The 27,020-nt window shown below is 40.7% G+C and overlaps 4 protein-coding genes across 4 annotated transcripts; all 4 read left to right on the top strand.

The window, feature by feature from the left end:
- Nucleotides 1-6,274: 6,274 nt before the first annotated feature.
- Nucleotides 6,275-7,168, top strand: LOC134821638 (cytochrome P450 3A19-like). The gene has a single exon (XM_063832339.1). It carries the CDS (start codon nt 6,275-6,277, stop codon nt 7,166-7,168), a length of 894 nt encoding a protein of 297 aa, XP_063688409.1.
- Nucleotides 7,169-7,857: 689 nt separating this feature from the next.
- On the top strand, nt 7,858-10,363 carry LOC134821536 (electron transfer flavoprotein subunit beta-like). The gene is made up of 6 exons (XM_063832243.1): nt 7,858-7,955; nt 8,221-8,370; nt 8,547-8,689; nt 8,819-8,948; nt 9,489-9,652; nt 9,866-10,363. Exons 1-6 carry the CDS (start codon nt 7,874-7,876, stop codon nt 9,962-9,964), a joined length of 768 nt encoding a protein of 255 aa, XP_063688313.1. The 5' UTR covers nt 7,858-7,873; the 3' UTR covers nt 9,965-10,363.
- A 196-nt stretch (nt 10,364-10,559) lies between these two features.
- Nucleotides 10,560-22,814, top strand: LOC134821540 (protein jagunal homolog 1-A-like). Its single transcript, XM_063832247.1, has 6 exons — nt 10,560-10,625; nt 10,902-10,928; nt 12,326-12,460; nt 20,397-20,535; nt 20,682-20,783; nt 22,621-22,814. The coding sequence occupies exons 1-6, from the start codon at nt 10,560-10,562 to the stop codon at nt 22,716-22,718; spliced, it is 567 nt and encodes a 188-aa protein (XP_063688317.1). The 3' UTR covers nt 22,719-22,814.
- A 420-nt stretch (nt 22,815-23,234) lies between these two features.
- LOC134821535 (uncharacterized) lies at nt 23,235-27,007 on the top strand. Its single transcript, XM_063832242.1, has 7 exons — nt 23,235-23,383; nt 23,621-23,734; nt 23,784-23,859; nt 23,992-24,256; nt 24,366-24,569; nt 24,777-24,893; nt 26,827-27,007. The coding sequence occupies exons 1-7, from the start codon at nt 23,238-23,240 to the stop codon at nt 26,904-26,906; spliced, it is 1,002 nt and encodes a 333-aa protein (XP_063688312.1). The 5' UTR covers nt 23,235-23,237; the 3' UTR covers nt 26,907-27,007.
- Nucleotides 27,008-27,020: the final 13 nt, after the last annotated feature.

Below are 27,020 nucleotides of genomic sequence, written 5' to 3'. Positions count from 1 at the left end.
ATCGTGAGATTCTCCGCGAGATTTCGGCACCCTCTTTCAGCACTACATATTCGGTCGCGCGCTTGCATTTTCATCGCTTTTCAGCGTGTTTATTCACTGTACTGTCTAAGTCTTAAAGGATACTAGTTGTTATAAGATCAAGATTCACAGTGGTTACAATAGTTACCATGGTTACCATTAAAGGAGGTACTATTCCTGGCTACAGTCTACTCCATCTTTCTCAGAATATACTTGATACTGCCATAGGCATAGTGAATATTTCTTCATTAAAAGTTTGAGAAAGGGTCTCTTCAACTGGAGAACTGACTTATTAATCCTAGCAGGTAATTAACTCTGGATCCTCATCACATTGATTCCATTCTAAATTCTAGCCATAAACAAAACAAACATTACCAGATAACTCCGTTTACAATAATTTGACATGTTCCAGTGTGAACGAGGCCTTCCCCGGACAAATCCTTAAATGCCAGTCTTCTCTAGATGAAGTTCGAACAGTATAATCTATCGGATAACGTATATTACAAGGTGCTCTGATGATAATTTTAGTAAAATAATTAATAATTGCCAAAAGAATGACCGCTGACGAGACTCGAACCGGAGTCTAGTACTAGACGAGCGCGCCCTAAACCATCGTGCTACGTGAGGCTTACCATAATTACAATATGTAACATAATATAATTCATAAAAATACGCAAGTAAATTTTTCGTTATTTATGGATCCAATAACAGTGACATACTTTTCGCTTACAAAGGGACTCGCGAAATCTTTTTAAATAGAACATAATTTGTGGGGCAAGAAATCTTGCAGGCTGGGGGGGGGGGGGGGGGGGGGAGTACATTTCGCCACTGCACGTGACACGTGAAAATCGCACTTTTAGTGTCAAAATCCAATCTCATCGCACTTTTTTTAGAATCTTGATAGGGGCAATACGATCGAGATGTTTTGTCCAAGATAAGAGTAGGATAAACCTGACTTAAAAGTAAAATGATAAGCCCGGTTGTAATGTGTTCTACCACTGTACAAGTCAGTTCAGATTGAGGTAAATTGGAGTTTAGCTCTCGTGAAGGTAGAAGTAGCCGACTCGCTGAACTATCTGAATCTTATAATCGAATGAAAAATCATGAATTAACCCTTCGACTTACCCTCCTAATACACTTAAAGATGTTAGATGATGGGTGAATGAGTATTTATAACAGCCGTTCTGTGAACAGACTTGGTGATCTTGATTTTAAGGGGGGGGGGGGGGGGGGGGTGACATGTCTCCAATGTCTCCAATGTCTTTTTTGAAAAGATAGGGTGCAGAGACATGTCCTGGAGACATTGGAAACATTGGAGACACAGCTTTTGGAGACATTGGAGACATTGGGGACATTTGAGACATTGGAGACAAAGCTTTTGGAGATATTGGAGACACTGGAGACGTAGATGTATGATTGGAGAAAGAGGAGGATCTAGGAGGAGGATGACCCAGGAGGAGGACTCAGGAGGAGAAGGAGGAGGATGAGGACTCAGGAAGAGGACTCAGGAGGACTGAGAAGGAGGAGGACTGAGGATGGTTGTGGAGGATGGCTGAGGAGGATGGCTGAGGAGGATGACTGAGGAGGAGGATCTAGGAGGATAAGGACCCAGGAGGAGGAGGACCCAGGAGGAGGACTCAGGAGGAGGAGGAGGAGGACTCAGGAGGAGGACTCAGGAAGAGGACTGAGGAGGACAGAGAAGGAGGAGGACTGAGGAGTACTGAGGAGGATGACTGAGGAGTATGACTGAGGAGGATGACTGACAGGGAGGAGGAGGAGAAGAAGGACTGAGGAGAAGGAGAAGAACCTAGGAGGATGAGGACCCAGGAGGAGGACTCAGGAGGAAGAGAAAGAGGACTCAGGAGGACTGAAAAGGAAGAGGACTGAGGAGAACTGAGGTGGAGGAGAACTGAATAGGAGGAGGAGGGGGACTGGGGGAGGACTGAGGATGAAGAAGACTGACGAGAAGGATGAGGAGGAGGACTGAGGACTGAGGAGGATGAAGAGGAGGAAGACCCAGGAGGAGGAGAGATGAGGACTGAGGAGGATGGCTGAGGAGGATGGCTGAGGAGGATGACTGAGGAGGATGACTGAGAGGGAGGAGGAGGAAGAGGACTGAGGAGGAGTAGGACTGAGGAGGAGAAAGAGGAGGACCTAGGAGGAGGTGGACCCAGAAGGAGGACTCAGGAGGAGGAGGAGGAGATCTCAGGAAGAGGACTGAGGAGGACTGAGAAGGACTGAGGAGGAGAAGGAGAAGGTGGAGGAACTAAGAGGAGGATGAACCAGGAGGAGGACTCAGGAGGAGGACTTAGGAGGAATGAGAAGGAGGAGGACTCAGGAGAACTGAGGAGGAGGAGGAGGACTGAATAGGAGGAGGAGGGGGACTGGGGAGGACTGAGGAGGAGGAGGACTGACGAGAAGGATGAGGAGGAGGACTGAGGACTGAGGAGGATGAAGAGGAGGAAGACCCAGGAGGAGGAGGGATGAGGACTGAGGAGGACTGAGGAGGATGGCTGAGGAGGATGGCTGAGGAGGATGACTGAGAGGGAGGAGGAGGAAGAGGACTGAGGAGGAGGAGTGGGACTGAGGAGGAGAAAGAGGAGGACCTAGGAGAAAGAGGACCCAGAAGGAGGACTCAGGAGGCGGAGGAGATCTCAGGAAGAGGACTGAGGAGGACTGAGAGGGAGGAGGACTCAGGAGTACTGAAGAGGATGCCTGAGGAGGAGGAGGAGAAGGAGAAATACTGAGGAGGAGAAGGAGAAGGTGGAGGAACTAAGAGGAGGATGAACCAGGAGGAGGACTCAGGAGGAAGAGGAGGAGGACTCAGGAGGAGGACTTAGGAGGAATGAGAAGGAGGAGGACTGAGGAGAACTGAGGAGGAGGAGGAGGAGGACTGAATAGGAGGAGGAGGAGGGGGACTGGGGAGGACTGAGGAAGAGGAGGAGGATGAAGAGGACCCAGGAGGAGGAGGACTGAAGAGGAGGATGAGGATGAGGACTGAGGAGGAGGAGGAGGACTGAGGAGGATGGCTGAGGAGGATGACTGAGAGGGAGGAGGAGGACTGAGGAGGAGGAGAAGGACTGAGGAGGAGAAGGAAGAGGACCTAGGAGGAGGAGTACTGATGAGGAGGACTGATGAGGATGGCTGAGGAGGATGGCTGAGGAGGATGGCTGAAGAGCACGGCTGAGGAGGATGGCTGAGGAGGATGACTGAGGAGGATGACTGAGAGGGAGGAGGAGGAGGAGGAGAAGGACTGAGGAGGAGGAGGAGAAGGAGGAGGACCTAGGAGGAGGAGGACTCAGGAAGAGGAGGAGGACTCAGGAGGAGGACTTACAAGGAGGAGGACTGAGGAGAACTGAGGAGGAGGAGGATGAGGACTGAATAGGAGGAGGATGGGGACTGGGGGAGGACTGAGGAGGAGGGGGACTTGGGGAGGACTGATGAGGAGGAGGAAGACTGACGAGACGGATGAGGAGGAGGACTGAGGATGATGAAGAGGAGTAGGAGGACCCAGGAGGAGGAGGACCCAGGAGGTCCAGAGGAGGACCCATGAGGTCCGGAGGAGGACCCAGGAGGTCCGGAGGAGGAACCAGGAGGACCAAGGTCCCAGGAGGAAGACTCAGGAGGAGGAGAACGACTGAGGAGGACTGAGGGGGAGGAGGAGGAGGAGGAGGAGTCTCCAAAAGCTGTGTCTCCAATGTCTCCAATGTCTCCAAAAGCTGTGTCTCCAATGTCTCCAATGTCTTTGTCTTTTTCGAAAAGATAAGGTGCGGGAGACATTGGAGACATGTCACCCCCGGCCCCCCCCCCCCCCCCCCCCCCCCCCCCCCCCCCTCCCCCCTATTGAAATAGGGTTTCAATATTTTCACATGAAATTTTCAGAATCAACGTAGAATTGTCTCATGACCTTAAGTTTTGGGACAGAATTTTGAGTTAGGCCTTTAAAAAAATTTGGCGGCCAAAAATGTCTGATTTACAGTCATTGAGGTGCACATTGTATTGATACAGATAAAAACAGCCCCCCTCAATCATATCTAGGGACACTCCTTCAATCCTATTTAAGTATTTAGTTAAGATCCCTACTAAATGAGTGCATGAAAGCTTTTTAACTAGTAAAATTAAAGATTTTACTCATTACGGGTATATGGCCCCCAGAATATAGGTTTAAAAAAAAAAATAGCGACCAAGATTCTGCATTTTCTCTGTCACCCTGAGCATTAAGGAATGTGGGGTAGTGATGAGAAACAGTTAAAGAACATATGCTGAAGAGATGGCATCATCAAAATGTATGAAGGTGGAGTATTTGAGGACGATTTTTGCATACCTATATTCTGGGGGCCGTAGTTTTTGATTTTTTGCTATTAAGTATACTCTAAACCATTTCAATTTAGTATCTGGAGCCATTGGCATCATTAATACAGTCTCAGCAACATATTCTGACTGCATATAACTGTCTGTGACAATTTTAGAACAACTTAGGAACAGATGTTTGGACCTATATTCTGGGGGCCCTGTTAAAAAATGGTATTTTTACAGGTGAAAATAAAGTACACTTAAAAACCTAATAATTATTTTCAACTACCCAAGAAACATTTAAAGGGTTATTATGTACATATTTACAGCCCTAAACATGCTTAGAAGTAGTTTTAACACCTGTTTCTAAGTGCTCAAAAAACGACCTATATTCTGGGGGCCATATACCCGTAGTTTAAGATTTTTATAGCTTATTATAACCATTGATACAAAGGCCATAATCTCTCGCCAGCTCTCCAATATCCACCTTGAAGCTGCATCTTAAATCCTTGATCTACAAAATATAAACTAAAGCATGTTTTAGTGTAGACTTTTTGTCACAACAAGACTGCAACCTATAGTAACAACTATAAACAGAACCCCTAATGTCTGCTAACAATTTTTCTTCTAGTCCTAATATGAGCCATGTCTCTGAAAACTTAACTGAACTAGCGTTTCAGTGTGTGCAAAAGCTTCCAGGCACGCGCATTCCTTGCCCCGTTAGTTACATGTCCTTCCAAAACCAAACTAGCAGTCAAGGACAAAAAGCCATACACCAAATGGGCATTATATTTTATGAATTGTTTTACATCTTTTTATTCTGTAAAAATGTGCTAAAATTAAATTTCTTATTTCATTGAATTTCTTGTTTCATTGATTTTAGTATGAATGATATATTTTCAAGTATATTTGATACAAGAGAAACGCCATTTTTGGACGTGGTCTACTTGTTGTGAGGTGTCTCAACTACATGGGTAGCTTTTTCTCTTTTAAAAAATCAAAATGTCTCTAAACTAATAATCCCTGCACATGCTTGGGCAACTGCCTAATTCCCATCTAATGTTGGACAATACACAGCAGGAAGACTCTTCTGAAATATATATCGTTGGCAGAAGGCAAGTCCCTCAAACCCTCTAAGGCCGTCAGAAGTCTGAAAAAACTAACTGACATGTCTCACAATCAGCTTTTGGTTAATTTTTTTCAATAAGGATAATTTATGCCCTCTTTTTCTGGTTATTTCAGTCGATGTTGCTTAAATATGGTGAACATTCTTGTAGTAAACAAAGTTATTTATCTGATCTTCATTAAAATTCAGGATAGCTCATATCTCTCAAGTCTCAGTGTTATCCAGAAAGTGATGCTCATTCTGCCAATAGTCCTACTATGCATTCTTAGCTATCTGTTCCTCAATGCTTACATTTACAATATTAGAAGAAAGTTTTACCACATAAAATCTCCGCCAATACCTGGGACTCTTACATGGTTTCTTGGACTTTTGCCTGAATTTCAAAGAAGAGTCAATAAATCTCAATATGTCTCTGGTGGTCATGCAATCATGGAATTTTCGCAAGAGTATGGATGGGATCTCTTTGTGCTCCCATTATTCACTTCAAACGTGATATATTGTGTGGAGTTAGATATATTAGCAAAAGTTTTAGCTGACTACAAGACATTTCCAAAGGATTTACAATATCAGAAAACATTTTCAAGTGTTGGTGGGGTAAGAATATTCGGAAACTATGGTCTCTTAAGTGATCCAGGCACTGAGGTTTGGAATACCAAAAGAAGAGCTATGGACCCAGGTTTTCATAAATCATTTATGAAGTCAATTTTGCCTGGCATGAATACGGTAGTTAACAACTTATTGGGAGTTCTGAGCACACGAGTTAAAGAAGGTATCATTGATGTAAGTTTAGATATGAATCGTAGTGCCTTTGAAGCAATATCTATTTGTGGATTTAATATGGATTCAGATGTTGTAGCAATGCACGGAGGACTTGTTGTTGAAACATCACCTCTCATCCTTCAAGGTATGTCACTAACTCTGAGGGATAGAAATTTTAATTACCCCTGGAAATATCGCCAAGAAAAGAAAGCTTTAAAAGACAGAGTTCCTATTGTGAGAGAAGTTGTTAAACGACATCTTCAGGATAGAATGAACTCTGATGCACTTGATAGCTCTGATATCTTATCACACATCATCCAAAGCAATAAATGCTCAGATCAGCTTACTATAGATGATTTGGTAGATGATTATTTAGTCTTTCTTATAGCTGGAATGGAAACAACTGCCATAACCATGGCAATTACACTCTTCTATCTAGCTAACAACAATGAAATCCTCTCTAAAGTTAGAGAGGAGATAGACAGTGTTGCTGAACGAGGCCAAATGCTGGAATTTGAAGATGTCAATAAGTTAGTTTATATGCAGATGGTCATCAAAGAATGTATGAGAGTGAAGCCTCCTGTTCGAGGTGTTGGGCGGGTCTGTGCTAAAGATAATGTCTCTGTGAATGGCCTGAATATTCCTAAAGGAGCGGATATCTTTATACCCATTATGGCACTTCACCACGATTCAAGACATTGGGACAAGCCAGAAGTTTTCAATCCTGAACGTTTTTCATCTGGATCCAAGGTTAAAAGCTTCTCATATTTACCATTCATGGCTGGACCAAGGAGTTGTATTGGCAAAAACTTTGCTATGCTGGAAGCAAAAATGATCATCTCTCGAGTTGTGCAAGAGTTTGACATAGAAAACCCTTACCCTGAAGTCACAGATTTGGAAACTGATGGACTGATCACTGCTAGACCCCTTGATGGGGTCAAACTTAAACTGAACCCCAGGTTCATTTCATAAGTTAACTATGACTTGAGAATTGCAATTATCTAAAATGCAATTAATAACATGGATATTGTTGATGTTTTTATTAATTTTCTCAGATACTTTTACATGCTATTAATAGCATAAGTTAAATTTCAGATATCACATTAGTTAAGAACAATAAATAAATAAGTGTGATTATATGTGTTTTTAAGTGTTTTTAAGTATTTGTATGTGTGATATGTGTTTTTAAGTTTCACTTACTTTTAAATAATTTGATCAAACACACTGTCCCAATTTAGAGGAATTGAAATTATTGTTTTGTACGATTTTAATTAAATTGATTACCGTAATGTTCCTTGAATGGTATATCGTCTAACCCTGATTTACCGTGCTACTGCATTCATATTACCAGTGGCCTTATATTCTCTTCTAAATTTTCTGAGAATACTATCAGTGTTATACTGTATGTTGATTTTAAAATTATAGCACCATTATTAAAATTATTTTAGGTGGTTATAATAATTTTGATTTGGATAAAATTATTGAATGTTGAAATGTGAAAGCTTTAAAATGACTTTGACTTTTTCTGCTGGAAAACAGCAATTAAAACTTGCGAATTCCTTACACGTAGACATTTCTAATAACCAACAATATCATCAAGTTAAGAAACATAAAAGGTACTTCCTCATATTTGGTGATTGTAAAATCCAAGACATTCACAATGTCCTATTTTCAAGGATGTCCGGGCTAAGGGTGTTAGTGGGCGTCAAAAGAGTTATCGACTATGCTGTAAAGATCAGAGTTCGTCCAGATAGTCTCGGTAAATGATACAGATAAATTGAAGTCTAATTTGGGAAATGATCTGTAACTCTCTAAATACGTTTTTGCTATTTAACGTTTAAAACTTAATCGATATTTTAATGTTATTCCAAGAGAATAACCCTATATTACGAATAACCCTATATAACCCTATATTACATGCTATTAATCAGAGTTAAAGTTGATATTATGTACTGCTGCAAATCACAATAAATTAGTAAATAATTGATAAAATTAACGTTTATTAATCTTGAAACTCCCTCCAGGTGTAGTGACAGATGGGGTTAAACACTCCATGAACCCCTTTGATGAGAACGCAATAGAAGAAGCTGTGCGGATGAAGCAGAAGAAGATAGTTAAGGAGATAATCGTAGCAAGCTGCGGGCCTCCACAGGCTCAAGAAACTATCAGAACAGGTCAGACTCAGTGAAAATACGTGTGGGTTACTTAGTAAAACCAAGTCACATATTCACTAATTGTTGTTATCAATTAATTATCTTCCGTAATGTAATGCACAAAGTTTGAACTTTTGTATTTATTTACAGTTTCCTTGATTACAATTATCAATTACATGATTATATAATTATTTCAGCTCTGGCAATGGGAGCAGATCGTGGTATCCATGTTGAGGTCCCAGCCGGTACGGATGCTAACCTACAACCTCTGGGAGTCGCCAAGATATTTGCTGCATTGGTTGAGCAGGAAAAACCAGATCTTGTTATCCTGGGAAAACAGGTGACCGTTTTGTACTTTAAGAGAGTTCTCAGTGTAACTATTTGCTGTACGAGTTACAACCTATGCTATATAAACTAACTATAACGTGACAACGTGATCACGTGATCTTGTTTAACATGACATTTTCAGGCTATAGACGACGATGCGAACCAGACAACGCAATTACTAGCAGGAATTCTGGACTGGCCCCAGGGTACCATGGCTAGTGTGGTTAGTGCGGGGGATGGAGCCCTTACTATCACTAGGGAAATTGACGGAGGTGAGTCCACCAGAACGAGGGTTTAATTGCAATCCATGTCCAAATATTCTATCAAGCTTTTTGTTTCTTTATAAACAACAAACATAAATATTCGTATCCTAAGTTAAGTTGTTGATAGTTTTTTTACTGTATCGGTTTTACTGTATCCTAAGTTAGTAATTGCTTTCTATTGTTTTTCGAAAGAGTTTTAAGAAAAATTTTGTTGAAGCACAAGCAAGATTCCAGTGTATCATAACAGACGCTCATGTGCTGTAATAATTTGAACATCGGCCAGCCACTTTGCACGCTAAAAGTCTATAATAATAGTTCCAAAAAGCATACATAACAAGTTACAACGAACATTGAATACGTAGTATAATTTTCTCACTTCAAATATTTCAGGACTGGAGGATATTTCAGTGTAATTTCTGCAAATCTCACTTCAAATATTTCAGGACTGGAGGATATTTCAGTGTAATTTCTGCAAATCTCTCTCCAAATATTTCAGAACTGGAGGATATTTCTGTGTAATTTCTGCAAATCTCACTTCAAATATTTCAGGACTTGAGGATATTTCAGTGTCACTGCCCGCTGTAATTTCTGCAGATCTGCGGTTGAATGAGCCCAGGTATGCTACTCTTCCTAATATCATGAAGGCTAAAAAGAAGAAGATTGCAAAGATGGACCCAGCGAGCTTAGGTGTCGACATTACCCCACGATTGAAGGTAAATTATATATGTTTAATTAAATACTATTTATTACATAATATAAAGTTTATCTCTACCGTCCATTTTCCCGACCCAAGAAGCGAGGAACATTGTTTTATTAGAGGTTTTCAAAGTAATTAACTATTATATACTTATACAGTATACACTTGTGCTTAGTGCTGTATAAAACTTGATTTCATTCATAATATTCACTTCAACTCCTAATTTCAGATTTTGAACGTAGTTGATCCTCCTGTAAGACAAGCAGGTGACAAAGTTCCCGACGTTTCTACATTAATGGAGAAACTGAAAGAGAAAGGGCATTTATAACTCCTTATATCACTTTCACTTTCACCTTCGAGATTCTTTTTGGAAATGTTTTATACAAATGCGAAGTGTAGCCGGTGACATTTTTCAGACTGATATCTGAAATTCATGAAATTAGGTCAAATTTAACCAATTTCAGGTTACAAAAACTGTTTTCTTGGGTTTTCTGTGACTAAATAGATTAACTCATATTCAGAGTAGATTTTGAGTTATAAATTGAATTTCCCGTTTTTAATTCTGTAGTTACCCCGCGTGCCCCACCCTCACAAATACTGGACTATAAATATAATCACGCAAAGGTTTAACTTATTAGTAGCTTAGTGGTATATTACTGTTGAAAATAAAGATGCTGTGTAAAATGATTATGTTTATAATGTTTGGATTTATATCAATTGAATTATAGATTCTTGATCTTCTTTCAGTGCAAGACAGTAATCTAAGATTATAGGAACTTTTCTAATTGGTAGCTAAAACTTTATTTACTTACTTTCTTATTTTTTATATCCAGATACTTACGTTACACATATGTAGAACAGTTAGATATTAAAGATGCTAATTAATTAATTAGATAATGACACTAATTAAACTCATTTGTAGAATGTCTTCAAGTTCTGGACCACGAGCTGAAGGCACGGATGGATCAGATTGGAAGCACAGAGAAAAGGTAAGTTATTAATGTTAATATAAAAACATTAAAAAAATGTAGATTATTAGTATATTAGTGTGTCACAGCATGATTCCAAATCCAATATTCTCGGGAAACGCTTCAAAATGAGGAATAAAATATAATACCAAACACTTCTCTTGCAATCCCTGGCGCTTCTCAAGAAATTTAAAGTTGGCATTCATTTTGTGACACTTCACTTGTTTGATCTTCACTAAGTTTGGCTGAATTCTAGTTTTTTATCTATTTAACTGTGTGATATGTGTTTTGTTTTAGAGGCGTCTAATGAAGGAAGCAAATAATGTAGGTACCACTGTTCTTTCCTTTTGCTGTGTTTCTTTCATTTAACTGTCAGATTTTATACTTGTCACGTGATGTAACGACTGTCACGTGATGTAACGACTGTACTCACTCCGTCTAGGGTTGTACGAGTAGAGGGGGAATTGGGAAAAAAAGAATAGCACGAATGAAATTTTTAAATTTGTCAAGAAATAACAAGCGGTAAAAGATTATGCCAAAAAAGTTGAATTTTGGTAAAACAATTATTACATAAATCAATTATTTATTTTTAAGGCACAATCAAACAATTTCTATGTACCAATCATGCAGCAGCTGCTGCTTAACAATAAACTTATAGTAAATAAATGAATGGAGGCTTGAGGAGGTTTCAAGTGCCCAATGTCATTGCTTATCATTAAATTTGAGCTCAGGGTCGACCTGTGCATGAAACAAGCTCAACCATCCACTACGTCTATATACGAATATACAAATATAGGCAAATTACCAGTTTAAGTTTAAGTTTAAGTAGTGTATCATGTTTCATTTCAGAGAAATATCTTGGAGATGTAGGATGTAAAATAAAATATAGTATGCTTGAAGGGGTGGGAGTTATAACATGGATGGTATAAGATATCGTTTCGCCACTGACATTGTAACATTATGGTTTATCTTTTATCTAAAATGTCATTGAATGTTGGTGGGACGGCGATTCGCATTTGCATATTTTGTAAATCTGCATGACAGCAGATTAGTTGCAATTTGAATTGACTGGGTGTCAACGTCATCTGCCATTTGTTTGAAAGATTTTGGTTTTCGCCAATTGAATGTCGATGACACCCTCCGGCCTCCACCCCCGATTGTTTTACCCCCAAATGCAGAACCTCCCGTTCCTCTACCAAATTGTCATTATGTCTTTTCCGTGTTCTGTCTCGCTGTAAAACACCCTTGTCTATTTTGGTAGTGGCATTCAAATTCGTAGCAATGCTGTATTTTCAATGGCACTTATTATTCTTAGTGACATTTTCCTAATAACGTGTGTCAATGCTTAGAGTTATGTTTGGATTTGACAAGAGTTTACTAATTTAGTGACGACGTATTTTTGGTTCATCATCTAGATTATTCGCGAATAGATGTCTTACACTAATCGTGACGTTCACTGTTTATAGTGTTCAGTATGCTGTTTTCATGCCTGTTGGCTAATTATGATTGTAATATTTGCGTGGTTTGAAGCCTTTCTCATTTATGCCTTTTTGACTATTCTAGGATGAACAGAAGATTCTCAGCCGATAGTTTCCTAGTATTCTTGATTAGCTAGCTGCATAGTAAGCGTTTGTTTTGCTTGAACTGATTACCTTGTTATGGCTGATTGTCACCCTCAATTTAACCTCTTTTTGTCTTATAAAGCATTTAAAACTCGACAGGTTGCTGTGCAGTATGTAACGAGTGTCAAGTACAAGAATGCGATGAAGCGAACATTAATCTACCATGGAATGCTTGGAACGTCTATGTTTGCAACTGCTGTTATTGCTGGCATCAACTGTCTCTACATTTGGCAGGTAAATTTCGGTTACACGTCTCCAATCTCCAATAGTAGATCGGTCATTCTTTAAAAAACTGGTTTTTCAAGTTCTCCTACCTGTTATTCGCGCGGTCACAGATGAATGGTCGTGGGTTTGTGGCGCGCGGTGTCATTTTCGTGGACCAAAACGGAGTCAGCTCACATTTGTGGTGCGCGGCTTTACGGATATTGCGCGAAAGTAGCAACGTGCAGTGGATCAGTACGCCACTTTCAATTACTTCCCTTAGATGTAATGGCAGTAGATGAATCCATAAATTTGGAACATGGGCACATCGCAGTATTGGCCGTATTTGAGTGCTGGGAAGGCTCAGTTCGGTTTTCTAAGATGGATATAGCCGTAAGCTAGGCCTAGGAGCCATCAAAAGTCGTATAAAATTACCCATGGAATGACCAGAAATGAACGAAAATGAACATTATTCTCAAAGTGCTCAGAATGGTTTAAAATGGGTCGGAAAGTGTTAACATTGGTCCTAGGACCACTCAAACCAAGTTTGGGAATCACTGCATGTCTAGAACCGATGTGAAGGTGGTTCCAATTTTGATTTTTGTAACCATTTTGGGAACATGGGGACATCGAAGTATTGGCTGTATTTAAGTGCTGGGAAGCCTCAATTCGGTTTTCTAAGATGGATATAGGTAAAAACTAGGCCTAAGAGCCATCAAAACTCAAATAACATTACCCAGGTTCATGGAATGAACGAAAATGAACAAAAATGAATATTGTCCTAAAAATGCTCAAAACGGTTTAAAATTGGTCGGAAAATGTTTATATTAGTCCTAGGACCACTCAAACCAAGTTTGGGAATCACTGCATGTCTAGAACCGATGTTACCAATGTTCCAAAATGTTCCAATTTTTGCACAATAATCCTCCTGAGAATCCAGATGTTTGGAACATGGGCACATCGAAGTATTGGTTGTATTTAAGTGCTGGGAAGCCTCAATTCGGTTTTCTAAGATGGATATAGGTAAAAACTAGGTCTAAGAGCCATCAAAAGTCAAATAACATTACCCAGGTTCATGGAATGAACGAAAATGAACAAAAATGAAAATTTTCCTTAAAGCGCTCAGAATGGTAAGAAAATGGTGGCAAAGAGTCAATATTTTCGTCCAACAGAGTCTTAAAGTTGCATTCAGAATTATGTACAATTAGCACACGTACCTCCAAGAGAAGGCAGAAATTATTTTATTGGGCAACTATTTTCGTTTTAATAATCCCCCAATATATTGATATAAATTTTTGACATCATTAGCTGTATTTGTTCGTTGAGGGATGAAGGTTGCAGGTGAAAGGGTTGGTTGAGCGGCGCGAGGTAGGTTGCTGGTGAAGGGGTTGGTTGCGTTAGGTAGGCTGGTGGTGAATGAGTTGGTTGAGGGATGAAGGTTGCTGGTGAAGGGGTTGGTTGAGTGAGGTGGACTGCTGGTGCTTCTTTGAACTGGTAGATAAAGAGGTAGGCTCATCAATTTAGTGAAGGGATTCATTGTCGTTGTAGTTGTTGTGGTTAACAGAGAGGGAAAATGATTTGTATAACTTAATTATCTATTTATTCTCTTCTTATTCATTAACAAGCTTGCTAAGTTAATCCTATTGCTGATGACCTGATCTGATCTTACGCCTCTACATCCGATCACACCAAATAAGATCGGATAACCTTGCTACGCTCGGATCACCTTATTCAGATCACATCTTTATTTGCTTCCACACATCTATTACACGAAGTGATGTGATACAAATGAAACTGATGTGATCTAAATATAGGGTGTACATTGTGTGACTGTCTGACTGTTTATGGAATCACTGCATGCCCAGAACCGATACGAGGGGTGCAGAATACCGAACCATCTTAACAATACAGTAAATGAATAGTCTGTTGATTGGCCTTATGACTCTTTCGTAAACTCTTTGGAATTGCTCAGAGCGGTTTAAAATTGGTCGGAAAGTGTTTGTATTGGTCCTAAGACCACTCGAATTGGAACATTTTGGAACATTGGTAACATCGGTTCTAGACATGCAGTGATTCCCAAACTTGGTTTGAGTGGTCCTAGGACCAATATAAACACTTACCGACCAATTTTAAACCGTTCTGAGAATTTTAAGGACATATATCCATTTTTGTTCATTTTCGTTCATTCCATGAACCTGGGTAATATTATTTGACTTTTGATGGCTCCGGCTCTTAGGCCTAGTTTTTACCTATATTCATCTTAGAAAAACGAATTGAGGCTTCCCAGCACTTAAATACAGCCAATACTTCGATGTGCCCATGTTCCAAAAATCTGGATTCTCAGGAGAATTATTGTGACAAAATTGGAACGGGGGGGGGGGGGGGGGGGGGGGGTAATGACTACCAATGGAGACTTTCGGGGACTAATGGGGACTAAAAATCATGGGGACTAGAGGTCAACTCGTTGACGTAATTCACGATTTGTCCCCATAAGTCCCCAGAATTTTTGACAGTTATTCATGGTTTTCAAGTTAGTTTAATAACGATAACGATCGAGATGTTTTGTCCAAGATAAGAGTAGGATAAATCTGACTTAAAGGTAAAATGATAAGCCCGGTTGTAATGTGTTCTACCACTGTACAAGTCAATTCAAATTGAGGTTAATTGAAGTTTAGCTCTCGTGAAGGTAGAAGTAGCCGACTCGCTGAAAAATCATGAATTAACCCTTCGACTTACCCTCCTAATACACTTAAAGATGTTAGATGATGGGTGTATGAGTATTTATAACAGCCGTTCTGTGAACAGACTTGGGTGATCTTTATTTTAAGCACTGACAAGCACTCTTTTGTGAATATTTCCATAAATGATCGTCAAAAACAAAAGAAACCAACGCCAATTTCAAATTACTGAGCATATCATTTCAGACAAATCAATAGAAAAGTAATAAGAAAAATTGATAGGGGGGGGGGGGGGGGGCCAACGCCCCAAAAGGCCCCGATTTCTAGGGCCCTTTTCGGATTTTGAATATGTGTTCATGTTGGGGCCTTTTGGGGCCCTAGAATTAACTTCAATTTCATCAAGTTTGATATATGCTAAGTGCTTAAATGATATTATCTGACTACTTGCACAGTACTTTTATGTTTATTTGAGTGTATTTACATGGAGATTATGGTCCATAAACACTATCAAATAGTGGTCAGGGTCAAAAGGCCCCAAAAAGCCCCGATTTCTAGGGCCCTTTATGGATTTCGATATGTGTATTGTGTGGGGCCTTTTGGGGCCCTAGAATTAACTTCAATTTCATCAAGTTTGATATATGCTAAGTGCTTAAATGATATTATCTGACTACTTGCACAGTACTTTTATGTTTATTTGAGTGTATTACATGGAGAATGTGGTCCATAAACACTATCAAATAGAGAAAAGCAATGATCTAACAGGGTGGAACTATCTAATTTAATGTTGTACCATATTGCATATTAGGGGGGGGGGGGGGGGGGGGGAACTTAAGCTCTGATCTCTACCCGTGCTGTCAGTCTGAACTTCCAAGGAAGAACTGGGGACTGAGGAGGAGGACTGAGGAGGAGGACAGAGGAAGGGGACTGAGGAGGATAAGGAGAACTGAGGACTGAGGAGGATGAGGAGGAGGAAAAGGACTGGAGAGGAGGAGGAGGAGGAGGAGGAGAAAGACTCACGAGGAGGAGGAGGACTGACGAGGAGGAAGACTTAGGAGTAGGAGAAGGAGGAGGAGAACTGAGGAGGAGGACTGAGGAGGAGATTGAAGGAGGAGGAGGACTGATGAGGAGGAGGATGATGAGGAGAAGGCTGACGAGTAGAAGAGGACTGGGGACTGAGGAGCAAGATGACTGAGGAGGAGGAGGAGGAGGAGGAGGACTGAGGAAGACTGAGGAGGACGAGAACGAGGACTAGGAGGATGAGGACGAGAACTAAGGACAAGGACTAGGAGGATGAGGACGAGAACTAAGGACGAGGAGGAGGACGACTGAGGAGGAGGACGACTGAGGAGGAGGACGACTGAGGAGGAGGACGACTGAGGAGGAGGACGACTGAGGAGGAGGACGACTGAGGAGGAGGACGACTGAGGAGGAGGACGACTTAGGAGGAGGACGACTGAGGAGGAGGACTGGGGGAGGACTAAGGAGGAGTGAAGAGGAGGAGGAGGAGAAGGAGACTGGGGGAGGATCAGGAAGAGGACTGATGACGAGGATAAGGAGGAGAAAGAACACTGATGACGAGGATGACGAGGAGGACTGAGGATGAGGAAGAGGAGAAGGAAGACTGGGGGAGGACTGATGAGAAGGAAGAGGAGAAGGAAGACTGGGGCTGGACTGATGAGAAAGAAGAGGAGGAGGAGAAGGAGGACTTAGGAGTAGGAGGAGAAGGGGGACTGGTGACTGAGGAGGAGGAGGAGGATGAGGAGGATGAGGACTGACAAGTAGGAAAAGGACTGGGGACTGAGGAGGAGGAGGAGGAGGGCTGACGTGCAGGAGGAGGAGGAGGAGGACTGAGGAAGAGGACTGAGGAGGATGAGGAGGACTGAGGACTGATTAGGATGAGGAGGAGGAGGAGGAAGACTGACGAGGAGGAGGAGGACTGACGAGGAGGAAGACTTAGGAGTAGGAGAAGGAGAACTCAGGATGAGGACTGACGAGTAGGAGAAGGACTGGGGACTGAGGAGGAGGATTTTTGGCAAGGTTGGGATAGACTTGATGTCGTGAGGCACAGCGTTATACAAAGCAGAGGCCACTGAAGGTTAAGAATGAAACCTCATGGTGTTGGTGCTTTTGTATTTTACTCCGCCAAGAGGACGAAGACATGTAACTCCTCTTCTTTGAGAGTGTTGGAAAGTAATGTTTACACTGTTGGGAATCTCACCGTAGTAAATTTTCCAGACAAGGATGATCGTGTACCTCTCGCGGCGGCGCTGTAGGAAGTAGAGATCAAGCTGCTTCAGGTGGAGGAGGAGGAGGAGGAGGAGGAGGAGGAGGAGGAGGAGGAGGAGGAGGAGGAGGAGGAGGAGGAGGAGGAGGAGGAGGAGGAGGAGGAGGAGGAGGAGGAGGAGGAGGAGGAGGAGGAGGAGGAGGAGGAGGAGGAGGAGGAGGAGGAGGAGGAGGAGGAGGAGGAGGAGGAGGAGGAGGAGGAGGAGGAGGAGGAGGAGGAGGAGGAGGAGGAGGAGGAGGAGGAGGAGGAGGAGGAGGAGGAGGAGGAGGAGGAGGAGGAGGAGGAGGAGGAGGAGGAGGAGGAGGAGGAGGAGGAGGAGGAGGAGGAGGAGGAGGAGGAGGAGGAGGAGGAGGAGGAGGAGGAGGAGGAGGAGGAGGAGGAGGAGGAGGAGGAGGAGGAGTACTGGGAGTAAGACTGAGGGGGAGGAGGAGGAATGAGGACTAAGGTGGAGGGTGAGGAGGACTGAGGAGAAGGACTGATAGGGAGAAGGAAAAGGAGAAGGAGGAGGAGAAGGAAGAGGAGGAATGAGGAGGAGTAGGAGGAGTAGGAGGAGGAGGAGGAGGAGGAGAAGGAGGAGGACTCAGGAGGAGGACCCAGGAGGAGGACGAGGACGAGGACTAAGGACGAGGTCGACTATGAGGAGGACTGAGGAGGAGGACTGATAGGGAGAAGAAAGAGGAGGAGAAGGAAGAGGAAGAACGAGGAGGAGGAGGAGGAGGAGGAGGAGGAGGAGGAGGATGAGAAGGAGGAGGAGGAGGAGGATGAGGAGGAGAAGGAGGTGGACTCAGGAGGTGGACTCAGGAGGTGGAGGAGGATGAGGAAGAGGAGTCAGGAGGAGGACTGAAGAGGAGGAGGACTGAGAAGGATCGGAGGAGGAGGAGGAGGAGGACTCAGGAGGAGGAGGAAGACTAAGGAGGAGGAGGACTTATATCCCTTTTGAGAGGTTTTTGAGATCGATTCTGTAAGTTTCTCAATTTTCCGATTTTTCCGATTTTGGCCTCATCAACACTCATGTGGAAATCCGCCCCCTCCCTTAATTTACCTGAGGTACTCTAACAGCACTCAAGTAGCTCCCAAGAAGTCAGGAATGTCCAGTGATCATTGATAAATATTCTTGACTTCAGTCTTGAGAAGTTTACGATCTGGTCTGGAGAAGCCAGATTTTTTGAAATCTAAATGGGGACTAATGGAGACTTTTGGGGACTAATGGGGACTAAAAATCATGGGGACTCGGGGTAAAATCGTTGACGTAATTCCCCAAGTCCCCAAAAGTAGTCATTACTCCCCCCCATTGGAACATTTTGGAACATTGGTAACATCGGTTCTAGACATGCAGTGATTCCCAAACTTGGTTTGAGTGGTCCTAGGCCCAATATAAACACTTTCCGACCAATTTTAAACCATTCTGAGCACTTTGAGAAGAATGTTCATTTTCGTTCATTTCTGGTCATTTCATGGGTAATTTTATACGACTTTGATGGCTCCTAGGCCTAGCTTACGGATATATCCATCTTAGAAAACCGAATTGAGGCTTCCCAGCACTTAAATACAGCCAATACTTCGATGTGCCCATGTTCCAAAAATGTGGATTCTCAGGAGAATTATTGTGACAAAATTGGAACATTTTGGAACATTGGTAACATCGGTTCTAGACATGCAGTGATTCCCAAACTTGGTTTGAGTGGTCCTAGGACTAATATTAACACTTTCCGACCAATTTTAAACCGTTCTGAGCATTTTTAGGACAATATTCATTTTTGTTCATTTTCGTTCATTCCATGAACCTGGGTAATGTTATTTGAGTTTTGATGGTTCTTAGGCCTAGTTTTTACCTATATCCATCTTAAAAAACCGAATTGAGGCTTCCCAGCACTTAAATACAGCCAATACTTCGATGTGCCCATGATGTTCCAAAAATCTGGATTCTCAGGAGGATTATTGTGACAAAATTGGAACATTTTGGAACATTGGTAACATCGGTTCTAGACATGCAGTGATTCCCAAACTTGGTTTGAGTGGTCCTAGGACTAATATAAACACTTTCCGGCCAATTTTAAACCGTTCTGAGCATTTTTAGGACAATATACATTTTTGTTCATTTTCGTTCATTCCATGAACCTGGGTAATGTTATTTGAGTTTTGATGGCTCTTAGGCTTAGTTTTTACCTATATCCATCTTAGAAATCCGAATTGAGGCTTCCCAGCACTTAAATACAGCCAATACTTCGATGTGCCCATGTTCCAAAAATCTGGATTCTCAGGAGGATTATTGTGCCAAAATTGGAACATTTTGGAACATTGGTAACATCGGTTCTAGACATGCAGTGATTCCCAAACTTGGTTTGAGTGGTCCTAGGACTAATATAAACACTTTCCGACCAATTTTAAACCGTTCTGAGCATTTTTAGGACAATATTCATTTTTGTTCATTTTCGTTCATTCCATGAACCTGGGTAATGCTATTTGAGTTTTGATGGCTCTTAGGCCTAGTTTTTACCTATATCCATCTTAGAAAACCGAATTGAGGCTTCCGAACACTTAAATACAGCCAATACTTCGATGTGCCCATGTTCCAAAAATCTGGATTCTCAGGAGGATTATTGTGACAAAATTGGAACATTTTGGAACATTGGTAACATCGGTTCTAGACATGCAGTGATTCCCAAACTTGGTTTGAGTGGTCCTAGGACTAATATAAACACTTTCCGACCAATTTTAAACCGTTCTGAGCATTTTTAGGACAATATTCATTTTTGTTCATTTTCGTTCATTCCATGAACCTGGGTAATGTTATGCTACTTTCGATGGCCCCTAGACCTAGCTTGCAAATATATCCATCATTTACAATTATTTTTGGCACTATTTAGAGCTCATTAGGGCAAATAAATGCATGGCACACTTTTGGCACAATTTTGGCACATGTTCCAAAAATGTTCCAAAAATGTTCCAAAAATCTGGATTCATCAACTCTTAGATGGACTGAACTGAAAGTGGTATTTTCTTGCAGGTACTATGGCTGGCTACATTTCCTGCATGCCTCATTGGATTCAGAGGTATCATGAAGAATAAGAGTAAATACCTGAACCTCTACAGGATTGTGCTGTGCTTGTGCTCTATACCAGCTTGTATATGGGGCTTATTAGCTAGTAAGTTTATAGAATGAGAGACTGGTGCGTGTTATATCTTCTGTTTTTAATTTAAATCACCATCTTTTGGGTTTTATAAGCCCTGTGTTATAGATACGCTCTTACTAACATATTAACTAATTTAAACTAATTTGTTAATGTCTCAGCGGCAGGTATTGTGTCCCACAGAGAGTTTTACCCGCTCGTCAGTCTCCCCAAACCAACCAGATTCCTCATGCCAGATAGTAGCTACGTCTTCTATTTCTTAGGTTTGTGCCTTTTAGTTTGGAGAGTTTTAAATAGTAATTAATGTACGATGTATCATAATAACCTGAGTTGCTGCTTGACTACCTTACAAGACATATTTATGGCGGCCTAATTTGCGACGACCGAAATTTTGGCGAAATTGAACAAAAACCGTCAAATTTCGGACGTCACAGAAAATAAGGGTATTTTTCATCATTTTTTGTGACAGTAAGCAGTAAGGAAATTTCTGAAATTCGGTAAAATCATGTTCAAACTTAGTCTGTATTAAGGGGGGGGGGGGGGGGGGGGGCCAATGGATATTTTTTTGTGAAACTTGATTTCGAGATAGTAGTTGACCAACAAACTAAGACCAGTGACCGAACTTTTGAGGGGGTCCCGGACCCCAACCGCCAAACGGTGCGCGCAGGGCAGCCACGCCCATATTTGGTCCAAATTAGGCCCAATTTAGCCAAATACCCTGAACATGCCCAAAACCAAGGTTTATGGTGCTCTACTTGTAGCTAGTGGTCTCCTGAACTCGTATATGAAATTTCATCAAGATTGGACGAAAAATGACTGAGTTATGAGCCAAAATTTGGCGGCCAAATTCCAAAATTATCTCACAAAAATTCAGAATTTGGCCGCCAAATTTTTTTGGAGGCCTAAATCAAAAATCCGTATTTAAAATAAGGTGGAAATGCGATTTCGAGTCGATTCCGAAAATTTCATGCAAAAATTTTGAAAACTGATTGAGTTGTTACAATTTTAATGAGATCAATTCCGCAAATATCGCGAACCGAGATATGGGCAATTTAGTTCATTTTTTGTGGTTTTTTCGCCTTAGTATCCACATTTAAACAGATATAAAGCTATAACTTACAGATAATATGTAGTTTAGGCTTACCTTTCATATAAAGTAAGTTTCATTCAAAAATATTGATATTTGACCAATTTATGGGCCGAAATCTACCAAATTTGGTGCGTATGCCCAAATATGGGCATATGGTTTTTGGCTCATAACTCAGTCATTTTTCGTCCAATCTTGATGAAATTTCATATACGAGTTCAGGAGACCACTAGCTACAAGTAGAGCACCATAAACCTTGGTTTTGGGCATGTTCAGGGTATTTGGCTAAATTGGGCCTAATTTGGACCAAATATGGGCGTGGCTGCCATGCGCGCACCGTTTGGCGGTTGGGGTCCGGGACCCCCTCAAAAGTTCGGTCACTGGTCTTAGTTTGTTGGTCAATTGCTATCTCGAAATCAAGTTTCACAAAAAAATACCCATTGGCCCCCCCCCCCCCCCCCCCCCCCCCCCCCCCCCCCCTTAAGACTGTAAAACTTTCATGTAAGCACATACAAGTATTTTAATGCAAATTTAAACTGTATTGCTTGACATTCAATTCGTCATTGGTGTGGTGATAATTTGTCCCAAGATGCCAGAATTTATTTATTTATTTTACTTGATATTACTTTTTAGAAACAAAATAAAGCAGTGAAGGCACAGTCATTGAAATAAGCTAAAAGATAATGCGACGGATTCTATTACGACGACCGAAATTTTGGCGGTCCGAAAATATGGCGAAATTTTCGGAAAACCGCCACATTTCGTACGTTATAAATATGTCTTGTAAGGTAATCAAACAGTTTTCTAGAACATTATTCTACAACATATATACGGATACTGAAGTGGACTATAAGTGTCAATAAAACGTGACACTGACAAACCAATAAGTTTACAGTATCAATCAAAACCAAAAGTTGCTGTCACGTGACAAATCAAATAGGTTCACCTCACCAGTTTCTAGATTACATACTTCTATATCCTTCTTGTATTTTGTGTAAACGATTTCATTTCAGGTGCTACCACATTGTGCAGCCACTTGTTCAGTTTAGCGGCTATCAGAAAATTAATGTACGCTTGGGATATCACATCTAGAAAAAGCAAAGCTCAGTAATTTATATAAAATAGTTTGAGAGGTTGATTAATTGCATCAAAAAATATGTTCCAAATAACTTTTTGACAAATTTGAAATCAAGTGTGGGGATTAGGTTCTAAAAACTTTTGAGTGGATTATATTATTTAACTTTATTTCTTGCTGTTACTGTTACGTTGACGTTCAGATTGATATTTAATTTTTGTGATCGTGAAGTGTTGTAGACTTTGTTACTTCAGGAATGTGTATACACTTTATTAGTTTGTAGGATTCAGTTATTGCAGATCTTATTTTACGATCTCTTAGTTTTCTAGAGTGTTTAAATGTGCACTTTGTTTAAAGAAGCACATAAAACAATAGCTAGTATTATTGCTAAGTATGGAAAACATGATTCACTTCATTTTAAGCTTTGTATTTATTAAGAATCTAAAAACATCAACAACAAAAAATTTTCAACTTGGGTCAATAATAGGTCCCTAAATATCTTAAGCTAATTTAATTAATTGATTAATTAGCAGCTAATTTTATCATATTTTAGCCATGGGCAGTGGTGAGATTCTCCCTGGGGACTGGACATGTGAATCCTGTGAGGTCAACAACTTTGCTCGGCGGACACACTGTATCGATTGCCAGAAACCTAAAGATGACATAAAAGATGGCGTCATTGAAAGCAAAGAGGAGAAAAGGTAATGTTTTTTTATAATATGGGGTCGTTCACATATTACGTAATCAGCTGAGGGGGGGGGGGGGGGGGGTTTCCGGGTAAAAATGTTCCAAAAAATGATAAATGAATATGTGAACGACCCCTATCTACTCTTGAATTAAAATTTGTAATTTCAGCTACATTGACTGAGTTTCACAGTCTCTCATCTTTATATCTCACAAGTGCAACTAACGTGGTCTCTAATATCTCCTCAATCTAGTGTTGATGTTGTGATCGAGAAAGAGGCTGGTGTTAAAGAAGAACTGGAGGAGCTGGAAGAACTGGTGAAAACGGAAGAGAAGATGGAAGATAAGATTGAAGAGAAGATTGAAGATAAGATTGAAGAGCCAGATTGAAGAGAATATTGAAGAAAAGATTGAAGAGGCTGTACCAGATGCAGAAGATAAAGTAGGATCCAGAGAAGTGAGGGACGGGGACTGGACTTGCAGCAGCTGCAAGGTAAAGACACGTACTATATATATATATACAGGTGTTTTATGTTCAAGGATACCAGACTGATATATTCTTGTGAAAATTTCGTTCTTGATTTAAATGCTTACACATCGATAGCTAAGCACAATAACACTTCAGGCCAACAACTTCGCCAGAAGGCAATCATGTTTCAAATGCAAAGCACACAAGGATGGAACTGCGGGCGAGTCAGACAAGTTTGAGTTTAGGAATGGTGACTGGAGCTGCAGCACGTGCGGTACTCACAACTTCGCGCGCAGGTCTGCGTGCTTTCAGTGCCGGAAGCAGCGCCCCGAGGGAAATGACTGGATCTGCATGAACTGTAACATGAACAACTTTGCCAGAAGAGCTTACTGTTTTGGATGCCAGGCTCCAAAATACGCTTGTAAGTAGATCTTATTATCATAGTTTTGTCTTCCGTTGTTCAGATTATAACTTCATCTACGTATTTGACTATACTTAATCATCAACGACAAATTGACAACAAATTTCAGCTGACCACCGAGACAGCAATCATTACCACGGTTCTAGTCCCTACTACAATAACGGGCCCCCTAATCACGGGCCCCCTAATCACGGCCCCCCTAATCACGGCCCCCCTAATGACGGGTACTACTCACGTGGTCCCCCACCGCCTCCCCGAGGTGGAGCTATGGGACGTAACCCCGTCAGAAACGGAGACTGGATGTGTGCTGGATGTGAGTCTACTGTTTGTAGGGAGAGTTTGCTTTATCTAAAACGTGGATCGTTAACAAATTACAAAAGTTGATTCCATGTGCCTTTGCCCTTTTGATTACCTATACTCTACTTTTACTCTACTTTTAAATGTGTTTAAATCACTTTATTCCTTGGCTTTCTACTTATTTTATTCCGCTGTATCTTACTTACATTATTATTTATTTTAGGTAACTTCCACAACTTTGCCCGTCGGGAAACATGTAAAGGATGTGGAGAACACAAGGGAGAGAACGAGGTTGTCCAAGATAAGAGACAAGGAGTACAACCTGGGGACTGGGCTTGTGGTAAGTTTATTTATTTATTTATTTTATTATCTATTTGATTATTTATTTATTATCTGATATTAATTTGATCAAAACCCATAATTGGGTAGAGTGGACCGCTGCCAGTGTCTCTCTTTTCTAAACAAAAGGAAGTGATATTAATTTGAATGACCGTCTGCAAATGCAAAATGATACCGAGAATGAAATCGGTCGCTCGCTTTTCCCATTTGCAGACGCTCATTCAAATTAATATCATTTCCTTTTGTTTGGGAAATAAAAGAGAGACTCTGGCAGCGGTCCACTCTACCCAATTATGGGTTTTGGTCAAATATCATCTCTTTTTGATTAATAATAATAATAAATTGAAATTTAATAACACCGCTTATAAGATAAAACTTATACTAAGCAGTGTTAGAACTAGTCATCCCAAAAAATATCATAAATACTGAGTTAAGAAGGTAACTTATACTTGAAAATATATCGTCAATACTAAAGCCAGAAAATGGTAATTAAATATATTACGTATGCAAAGATCGAAAACCAAATTTGACCAACATAGTTATCGATGAAGTTTTTCAAGTCCATCTAGGGGCAGTTTTAAAAAAAGAGCTTTAAAAGATTCCAGGGATTGAGCTGAGGAGATGGTAACATGCAGACGATTGTAGATCTTTGGAGCCACCACAGAGAAGCTACGCTCACCAAACTTTGAATTACAAGAAGGAACAATAAGCTTCAATGAATGACCATGGTGAGAATACTTGAACATGTCTTGCAGATAAGTTGGTGCCAATCCTAACAGTGACTTGATTATGAGATAGTAGCAAGATTTTGAAGACAATCCTTTTCTTTACATCTAACCAGTGAAGCTTTATCAAGTCATCATCAAGATTAATGTCAGTGTACTTTATAAAGTCGAAATGTAAACTGATATCTTCATTGATAAGGAGGTAATTTCAACGATTTCGATTTCGATTTCGAAATTTTTCCTTTGAAAACATTTCCTTGTGTTTAGGTAAGCATATCGGTCGATCACTGACTGAACATGCCACATTATACTCATTCAAGTTGGCATTAAATTCATATATAATGCCATTGAATTGTCGTGGCAAAGCACAATTTGTTCGAAATCACGAATGAGCAAAATTCTTACCTTTCGCACGTGCAAATTTTGAGTGGACGTTGCGAGCCACGGTCGTGCTTGCCAGCACTGTGATATTCGGCAGTATCCAGATAGCCCGACCCCTGTTCGCGAACAGGTGTTTGTTTATAAATTTTAATTTAATTTAAATTTATCACAGATCATAGTAACAGACTGAAGTGTAGCAAAGTTTACTGTTTACCTACCATACTATAAGTTATATCTTGATGCAAGCTAGTAAGGTGTCAAATTAAAATTTGTAAATGTTCAAGTAAAAGAAGGCTGTTCTAATTTATAATAATTCCACTGTTTCCTTGCATCAAGAATCAAAATACCTTACTAGCTTGCATCAATATATAACTTATAGTATGGTAGGTAAACTGTGCGACACTTCAGTCTGTTACTATAATCTGCGATAAATTTAAATTAAATTAAAATTTGTCACTGTTCAAGTAAAAGATTATGTGCCTGCAATGATGTGAACCCTGCTTGATTCAGTGTCAAGGGGTTCACATCATCGCACTTTGCAGGCAAGTCTGTGTACTGTTATTATGCAGTCATATGATCTGGTAACCATCATAAGTTGTTCACGAACACCTGTTCGCGAACATCTGTTTGTTATGTCCTTTCTGACATGAACTTTGTTAATCTTTATTATTTTCCTCTGAAATTTCTTCTCATGTTCGCTCCGAATTCTTTGAATCGGTTTGAAATCAGTAATTCAACCAATTCTACTTCAAATTGTTCTGATAATTATTAATCAGTAGAAAAACCGACAGTTAATTAATTTCTCTCCAATTAATTATTACTCTCCAGATTCCTGTGGGGAGAACAACTGGGCCCGGAGAACTAAATGCTACAAGTGTGAAGATCCTAAACCACTCTTGGAGGATTAGGAACTTAATTGTGTCAATTAATTAGTTAATTAGATAATTATCGATTGTCAGACGTAGTCCTTAAAGATAATTAATCAGCCTTTTTTCTAAGTGTTGGCTGACTATATTATATAC

Source organism: Bolinopsis microptera, chromosome 10 (genome assembly GCF_026151205.1).
Source record: "Bolinopsis microptera isolate Bmic1 chromosome 10, MBARI_Bmic_1.0, whole genome shotgun sequence".
Classification (NCBI taxonomy): domain Eukaryota; kingdom Metazoa; phylum Ctenophora; class Tentaculata; order Lobata; family Bolinopsidae; genus Bolinopsis; species Bolinopsis microptera.
This window is presented reverse-complemented; position numbering and strand designations above follow the sequence as displayed.

Bases quoted from the DNA above. Each gene is read 5' to 3' on its own strand.
- LOC134821638 (XM_063832339.1), top strand. From the start codon at position 6,275: ATGGATTCAGATGTTGTAGCAATGCACGGAGGACTTGTTGTTGAAACA.
- LOC134821536 (XM_063832243.1), top strand. From the start codon at position 7,874: ATGTCCGGGCTAAGGGTGTTAGTGGGCGTCAAAAGAGTTATCGACTAT. The intron at 8,371-8,546 runs GTCAGACTCAGT...TAATTATTTCAG, and splicing joins TCAAGAAACTATCAGAACAG to CTCTGGCAATGGGAGCAGAT. The intron at 9,653-9,865 runs GTAAATTATATA...TCCTAATTTCAG, and splicing joins ACATTACCCCACGATTGAAG to ATTTTGAACGTAGTTGATCC.
- LOC134821540 (XM_063832247.1), top strand. From the start codon at position 10,560: ATGTCTTCAAGTTCTGGACCACGAGCTGAAGGCACGGATGGATCAGAT. The intron at 12,461-20,396 runs GTAAATTTCGGT...ATTTTCTTGCAG, and splicing joins ACTGTCTCTACATTTGGCAG to GTACTATGGCTGGCTACATT. The intron at 20,536-20,681 runs GTAAGTTTATAG...TTAATGTCTCAG, and splicing joins TATATGGGGCTTATTAGCTA to CGGCAGGTATTGTGTCCCAC.
- LOC134821535 (XM_063832242.1), top strand. From the start codon at position 23,238: ATGGGCAGTGGTGAGATTCTCCCTGGGGACTGGACATGTGAATCCTGT. The intron at 23,384-23,620 runs GTAATGTTTTTT...TCCTCAATCTAG, and splicing joins GAAAGCAAAGAGGAGAAAAG to TGTTGATGTTGTGATCGAGA. The intron at 24,257-24,365 runs GTAAGTAGATCT...AACAAATTTCAG, and splicing joins CCAGGCTCCAAAATACGCTT to CTGACCACCGAGACAGCAAT.